General features: G+C 43.5%; 1 protein-coding gene across 1 annotated transcript in view; it reads right to left on the bottom strand.

The window, feature by feature from the left end:
- Window positions 1-3913: 3913 nt before the first annotated feature.
- PICK1 (protein interacting with PRKCA 1) overlaps window positions 3914-8478 on the bottom strand; it is a gene marked incomplete at its 5' end in the record, with an annotated part of 28661 nt that continues 24096 nt past the window's right edge. Inside the window, 1 exon segment of the mRNA XM_078769187.1 lies at window positions 3914-4915. Coding sequence (XP_078625313.1) covers window positions 4653-4915 — 263 coding nt within the window.

The following is an 8478-nucleotide window of genomic DNA, read 5'->3' as shown; positions in this document are numbered from 1 at the left end:
GGGAGGGGGAGGGGGAGGGGGGAGGGGAGAAGGGGAGAAGGGGAGGGGGTAGGGTGGAGGGGGAGGACGGAGGGGGAAGGGAGGGGGAGGACGGACGGGGGAGGGGGAAGGGGGAGGGAAGGGGGAGGGAAGGGGGAGGGAAGGGGAGGGGAAGGGGGAGGGAAGGGGAGGGGAAGGGGGAGGGAAGGGGAGGGCCAGTCATCAATGACGTTGCAGTTCTCATGGTCGGAGAGCAGCACAACAATCGCGACATCGTCCTGCATCTTCGCAAGAGCACGAATCGGATTTTGGAGACTCACCGATCCTGTGACCCACGCCCTCCAGTACTGGCGTTGCCGGGCGGGGGAAGGGAGACCCGTACATTCCCAACCCGTACATTCGCCCTCTCGACTCAAGCTCGTATTCGATTCGTATTCAAAATCGAAAGGGGAAAGGGGAAATCCTTCGTATTCGAAAACACGAAATATGAATTAAAATGTAATTCATATCGCACAAAATCGACACAAAACACGATCGCATAAAGGTGAAAAACGCAATCGCTTTTCGCCCTGAATTACGTGCAAACGTGTGACGGGATGGAACATCACGTGATCGCTCTGAGCGAATCAGCGAGCTGTTCTGGCACCGGCTGAGATTAGCGGGTACTTCGCTGAAATGCGCTGAGGTAAATATGAATAAAAAATATGGATCTCGTCAAATATGGTCTCGGCCATGTTCGTCCCAGGCTCAATGGCCATGTCTATGCCAAATATCAAGCACGTGAGCCTCTCCGTTTCGGAGTCTATCGGTAACATTACACACACACACACACACACACACACACACACACACCCACACACACACAGTTTTATATATATAGATGATTCTAATTTATTAGACGATCAGCGCACCTGGTTCCTGGTACATAAGTAAAAATGAACTTTTATTTTGGATATAAAATACAATTCTAACACAAGGACTGTGACACCACCACTTTTAAAATTGTGCAATTTAAAACTCAGTCTTTCTTGGTAAGATAATATAGAATACCATATCTTCCTTCAAGCTTAAACTCCGAGCAAACTATTTTCGGGATCAAGACACTTTGGGAAGCACACATTAATCGTTTGCGGACTGTAATGTAATGTTAAGTTCCAGGTCCATGTTTGTGATTGACCATATTCAATTCCCACTCTGACGGGATCAACTGTGATCTCGCGAGAACACACCTAGTGGCCTTTGTCTTACCAATAAAGCATTATATTACATTGACTAAAAAGTATTTTAAACAGTATCACAGTAAACAGACGAAGAAGCAAGTAGAATCATACTAATATAAAGGAATCACAAGACTTTAAACTAAACAACAGATGTACAGTATAGTTAAATAATCACTCACAGTATATATATATCAAAAATATATTTTTGCGCCCGTGAAAAAACACAAATACACAGGGCACAGGGCCACAAATGTAGAAGCATGTCACATGTTATGAACCGCGAATACGTGGAGTCTGCAAATGTTAGGACCACAAATGTCTGGGTCTGGCTGTACCAAGCTTGTTTAACTCAGGGGGAAATAGGGGAGGACTTAGGCAGGCATGAGCTGGTCTTGGGGTACACCACGATGACACCGTGCAAGTTGGTGCGGTACAGCACCAGAGAAGAGAGAAACTATGGCAGGAAGATGGCCTCCATGAATTGCATAAGAAGAGTGACACAGCAGAGAGGGGAGAGAGCGAGAGAGAGAGAGAGCTGGTATCAGTTCTGGTTGAAGCCCCGCACATGCATGTACATTTGGGTGATTCTCAGCAATATGAGGCCAAAAATTTTTTTTAATTGTTCTACTCCTAACCTTTAATTTTTTTCGTATCGAGGTAAAACTTCTGCCTGTGAAATAGTTTTTGAATACATCAAGTTTTAGGGGTTGCACAGTGACTCATGGTTGCCAGCCACTCATTGTTGCCCGACAAGCGTTGATTTCCTGCAATCGGGAAACCTCTTGCGATGTTCTGTCACAACTTGAAGCAGATACTGGTTTTGCTGTTCATTCCTTGTCAGGAGACTATTGTACTCTTCAATGAGAGCAACTGCATACACCAGAGTACAGCTGTACTGTATTCAATTAACTTGAAAACAACTTCAAAATGTGCAGTACATAGCAAGGTCATAGGTCAACTGTAATGATCAAAATCACAAGCGTAGCAGTGGAGAATAAATATAATCAACTCCAAACATTTATGTGAGCCAAATATGTAAAATTACAAACTCTGTGTGCAACCCCTAAATTTAGTCCAAATGGCTTAAAATTTCACCACAAGGGTTTTTTCATACATACAAATTTTTTTAAGTGTTAGGAGCATGCCTTTTCTAACTTTCATTTTTAAGAACCACCCTAATGTACATTGCTTTTAAATCCTCTGAGCCTACCTTCTAGCACTGATCAAGCAAATTCAAGTAGCTGGCCCCGTGATTGGCTGTCTTGTCGTCTGGCGGTGGCATCTCCACAAAAGTATTCCACCCCTCTCCAGGAGTCCACAGGTCATGGTACCAATGTGGCCTGCAGTCCTTGCTCAAACAAGCCCATGTTTTTCTCATACCACAAGTGTGTACACTTTTCAAGTTCCTTTGTTTCATGTGCCACAAGTCTCACACTTAGCCTCAGGTGTAACACATACAAAAGGTGTAACACACAACTTACTCTAAACTTCCCTGTGATTTAAAATCAGTCTCACTGCACGTTTTACAATACAACATACCTCTGCCAGGTCCCTGTTACAAGTGAAGAATCTAATCTTCTCGAGCACAGTGATCAAGCTATTCTTAACACATTCTACATATTGGACCACCCCACCTTCCATGTAAAAATATACTGAAATACTAGACCTACCCAGAAATGGGATGTCTGGGAAGTTTGTTTGAAGCTCTCATCTTTGAGGTACACATAGTGAGGTGCCCCGGCAATGCCGCGCTGGAGGATGTTATTTATTTATTTGGAATTGGGTCCGTGTACTCTGAATGTATCTGTACTTATTTTTGCGTTTTTCTTCACAGCTCTGATGATTTTTCTGTCATCAACTGCAGTTATTCTCCTAGGCCGACCTGGCCGTTATCTATTGCTGAGTACACTCATGGTTTCTTTCTTTTTCAAAATATTCCAAATAGTTGTATTTTCTATGCCCAATGGTTCTATGGTTCGAATTGAATTGTTCCGTTTTTTCAGCTTCCAAATTGTTTGGTTTTCTTTCATAGATAGTTCTCTGGTCTTCATGTTTATTTACACCGACTGACTCCAAAACAGACTTCCAAGGCAAAAGCAAAGACTAAACCAAGACTAGTCATTCACAGCTCTTTTATGTGTGAAGGATCAATGCAATAAGAGCCACCTGACAGTCATCTGTTACAATACTCATTGCTTACGTAAAATGGGGAGGGGGGGGGGGGAGGTGGACTCAACATAAAAAGTGCTGTTGTTCGACAAGAGCAAAACTTGGAAAAACCATGCATGGAAATACCAATGAATAAAAGCTGAGCTTCTCTACTCTTGCCTCATATTAATATTTTGATCTCAAATCCAAATTTCTTGAGAATATAGCAATAATAACACAAATATGACTTCACTGTTCCAATACGTATGGAGCGCACTGTATGTACTCGCTCCATTAGTCTCAATAGAAAAAGTTGCCACAATCATATTCAGCTTGTACGAGTCACCAAGGTCAATTTAACAAGCAACGATAGAGTAGTGAGTATTATAGCAAATCAAGTAATTTCTTGTGATAGTCAGAAAGGGACAAGTATAACACCCGAGTGATGAAGAATTTCATTTTTTTAAACATTTGACCATCAATCATTCTGTGGCCAAATATTTCCACTTTGCTGTTGAAGAGTGCACAGAATGGCATTGTCAATGAAGTCCACACAACATTTTAAGTTAAGATGGGGTAGGCTTTAATAGTACATGAAATTTAAAGGTAAGCATCATTTGTCATTAAAAAGTAAACTACACTTTATTTAGTGTTTCATAGAATCATCAAAATATTGTCTTTTTGATGAAAACTACAGTTACCATATATTTGCTGTCCTACGAAAAGACGAATGTTAAAGTTTTTTTAAGCCCAACAGGCAATTAATAAATAAAGGAAATAGAAATGACCAATTCCTTGGAACGATATTCCTTTAACAGTGGTTAATACATCGAAAAAGGAAGCATTGAATTGAAAAGGAAATTGTATAATGAAACTGTCGATGGCCATTTTTGTAAACTACATTCCATATGTGAATTGCTATTTCGTAACTCAAATACATATACTACAAGAAATTATTTTGAACATTGTTAAAATGGGATGAATGGCACAATTCAGCAGGGTCAACGTACCACATTCTTTACCTTTTTCTTCTAAGCCAGTCACAACTAACTTTTGAATTGCATCAGGCAGAATGTACATGTATCTTCCAAACACAGCACAAAGACGAAACAACCCTCTGTACAAACCTTTGCAAAAATGACAGTAAAGAGATCCTGGTACTGCACAAGTTTACAATTATTATTCAGTTTGCTGCAATGGCTTAGAAATAGACGCTAAACAATGTGGAATAACTGCAGGCACAGCCGTGTCCCACACACAAAGTATCACAATTCAGCACCAGGCAGAAGTGTGTACAGAATCACATCAAAAGTCCTCCAGGAGTTTCTCACCATTCTCTTTGGTTGATGCAGCATCTTGTCTGCTGCCTACTTTGTCTTCTGCTAAAGTAGCCACGGGTTCATGTTCATCATCAGTGTAAGATGTGTGTGGGTTATAGCACTGCATGGTACGCGTGAGGTCCACCTCGATTGGAAATACATCTGCATTCTTGAGTGCATGGCAACAATCATCATGGTAGCGAGACATGGCAGAGACGAAGCGTTGCAGCTGGAACACGATGTCCTGTACTGCTTGGACGGATGGGATCGAGGGAGGGAGGTGGTTTGAAAAAATATGTTGAGTTAAAATCCATGTACTGTGTGACAAAATTGGGGAAGCAATTAGGGAAAAGGAAGGGGAAATTTTAATTGTTGAAATAAAACATAAGCAAAGGAAAAAAAAAATCAGGTCATTAAAAAAAAGATCTTTCAATCCTGACAAATCTCACACTCTTCCGATGTCTCTCCGAAAAGACCGACTGGACAACCCTCCCATCTACTTTCTGAATAATCCTCTCCAAGAAGTTCTGTCACTCAAGCTTTTTGGTCTCACTATCTGCCATGATCTTTCCTGGGAAAACCACATTTCCAAGCTGGCCTCCAAAGCCAGTCGCCGACTGGGCATCCTCCGTCGTGCGAAGTCCTTCCTTGGCACACCTGAGCTCCTCACCACATACAAGGCTTTCATCCGCAGCTCAATGGAATACTGCTCTCCCCTCTGGGCTGGTGCTCCTGCCTCACACCTAGCTCTTCTTCATGCTGTTGAAACCAAAGCGTTCAGAATCATTGGAATCTCCCGCGATGACGCCATCTCCGAGCGCCTTTCACTTACTCACCGCAGGCAGGTTGGTGGTCTTTCCGTCTTCTACCGACTCCTCTCCGGCCTTGCTCCCCCAGCTCTCTCTGGGCTCTGTCCCCCAAATATTCCTACAGGTCGCACAAGATCTGCCTGTAACCCTCTTATGGTTAAACTGCCAAAATCAAGACTCTCTGCTCACCTTCACTCCTTCATTCCTCTTTTCTCCCGCCTTTGGAACAAACTCCCTCACTCTCTTCAATCCCACTCCTCCCTCCAGGTCTTTAAAACGGCTGTTCACCACCATCTCTTATCTTCCCCAATCCAAAACCTTGATCTTTTCTACCCCCACTAATTTCACCCCAAACCCACTTTTTTGAGGTGACTTTTGTCTTCTTTCCTGGAAGTCCTTGGTGTCCTTGCGTTTTATACCTATCCTGCCTCCCCCCAGGCCCTTTCCCTCCCACACATCTCCCGATGTCCCTGCTCTCAAATGTTGTGTTTGTGTGCTTTCTCCTCTTCTCTCCCCATCTTGTCGACCGCTCCCCTTTTTATATACTTTGTTTGCTTGTTTGTTTGATTTGTTTCTTTGATAAATGTTAGCTCTTTCACGAGCCTCGACTCTGTATACAAAAAAAAAAAAAAAAAAAAAAAAATGCTTTAACAACATCCTCTGGCAAGCAAATCCTTAAAATTTTAAACAAAACAAGAAAATAAGCAGAACAATTGAACCTTTCCTATTCTCTACTTTGTTGTGGTACTAACTTGGTTTAACTGGCAAAATGTGATACATTGAATAGAAAATGTTCTACATGCATTTTGAGCTAGAAATTGAATGAAGGAACAGATGTTACACCAGCTCTCATAATAACAAATACACCACATGACCAAAAGTATGCGGACACCCCTTCTAATTAGTGGATTCGGCTGTTTTAGCCACACCCATTGCTGACAGGTATATATAATCAAGCACACAGCCATGCAATATCCATAGACAAACATTGGCAGTAGAATGGGTCGTACTGAAGAGCTCAGTGACTTTCAACGTGGCACCATCATAGGATGCCACCTTTCCAACAAGTCAGTTCATCAAATTTCTGCCCTGCTAGAGCTGCCCCGGTCAACTGTAAGTGCTGTTATTGTGAAGTGGAAACGTCTAGGAGCAACAACAGCTCAGCTGAAAAGTGGTAGGCCACACAAGCTCACAGAACAGGACTGCCGAGTGCTGAAGCGCGTAGAGCGTAAAAAATCGTCTGTCCTCGGTTGCAACACACTACCCAGTTCCAAACTGCCTCTGGAAGCAACGTCAGCACAACAACTGTTCGTCGGGAGCTTCATGGAATGGGTTTACATGGCCAGGCAGCTGCACACAAGCCGAAGATCACCATGCGCAATGCCAAGCGTCTGCTGGAGTAGTGTAAAGCTCACTGCCATTGGACTCTGGAGCAGTGGAAACGCGTTCTCTGGAGTGGTGAATCACGCTTCACCATCTGGCAGTCTGACGGACGAATCTGGGTTTGGCGGATGCCAGGAGAACGCTGCTTGCCCGAATGCATAGTGCCAACTGTAAAATTTGATGGAGGAGGAGTAATGGTCTGGGGCTGTTTTTCATGGTTTGAGCGAGGCCCCTTAGTTCCAGTGAAGGGAAATCTTCATGCTACAGCATACAACGACATTTTAGACAATTGTGTGCTTCCAACTTTGTGGCAACAGTTTGGGGAGGGCCCTTTCCTGTTTCAGCATGACAATGCCCCTGTGCACAAAGCGAAGTCCATACAGAAATGGTTTGTCGAGATCGGTGTGGAAGAACTTGACTGGCCTGCACAGAGCCCTGACCTCAATGACATCTTCCACCTTTTGGATGAATTGGAACGCCAACAGCAAGCCAGGTCTACAGTGCATTCAGAAAGTATTCAGACCCCTTCACTTTTTTCACATTTTGTTATGTTGCAGCCTTCTGCTGAAATTGTTAAAATTCATTTTTTCCCTCATCAATCTCCACTCAATACCCCATAATGACAAAGAGAAAACAGGATTTTAGAAAGTTTTGCAACTTTATTAAAAAGAAAAAACTTAAATATCACATTGACATAAGTATTCAGACCCTTTGCTATGACACTTGAAATTTAGCTCAGGTCCCTCCCATTTCTCTTGATCATCTTTGAGATGTTTTTACACCTTGATTGGAGTCCACCTGTGGTAAATTCAATCGATTGGACATGATTTTGAAAGGCACACACCTGTCTATATAAGGTCTCACAGCTGACAATGCATATCAGAGCAAAAACCAAGCCATGAGGTCGAAGGAACTGCCTGCAGAGCTCAGAGACAGGATTGTGTCGAGGAACAGATCTGGGGAAGCCTACAAAAAAAAATTCTGCTGCATTGAAGGTTCCCAAGAGCACAGTGGCCTCCATAATTCTTAAATGGAAGAAGTTTGGAACAACCAGGACTCTTCCTAGAGCTGGCCGCCCGGCCAAACTGAGCAATTGGGGGAGAGGGGGCCTTGGTAAGAGAGGTGACCAAGAACCCGATGGTCACTCTGTCTGAGCTCCAGTGATCCTGTGTGGAGATGGGAGAAACTTTCAGAAGGACAACCATCACTGCAACACTCCACTGATCTGGGCTTTATGGCAGAGTGGCCAGATGGAAGCCTCTCCTCAGTGAAAGACACATGAAAGCCCGCTTGGAGTTTGCAAAAAAGCACCTAAAGGACTCTCAGAGTGTGAGAAACAAGATTCTGTGGTCTGATGAAACCAAGATTGAACTGTTTGGCCTCAATTCTAAGCGTCATGTCTGGAGGAAACCAGGCACCGCTCATCACCTGCCCAATACCATCCCAATGGTGAAGCATGGTGGTGGCAGCATCATGCTGTGGGGGTGTTTTTCAGCAGCAGGGACTGGGGGACTGGTCAGGGTTGAGGGAACAATGAACGGAGCAAAGTACAGAGATATCCTTAATGAAAGCCTGAAACAGAGCGCTCAGGACCTCAGACTGGGCCGAAGGTTCACCTTC

This window comes from Myxine glutinosa, unplaced genomic scaffold, assembly GCF_964187855.1.
Source record: "Myxine glutinosa unplaced genomic scaffold, kmMyxGlut1.1 SCAFFOLD_1655, whole genome shotgun sequence".
Classification (NCBI taxonomy): Eukaryota; Metazoa; Chordata; class Myxini; order Myxiniformes; family Myxinidae; genus Myxine; species Myxine glutinosa.
This window is presented reverse-complemented; position numbering and strand designations above follow the sequence as displayed.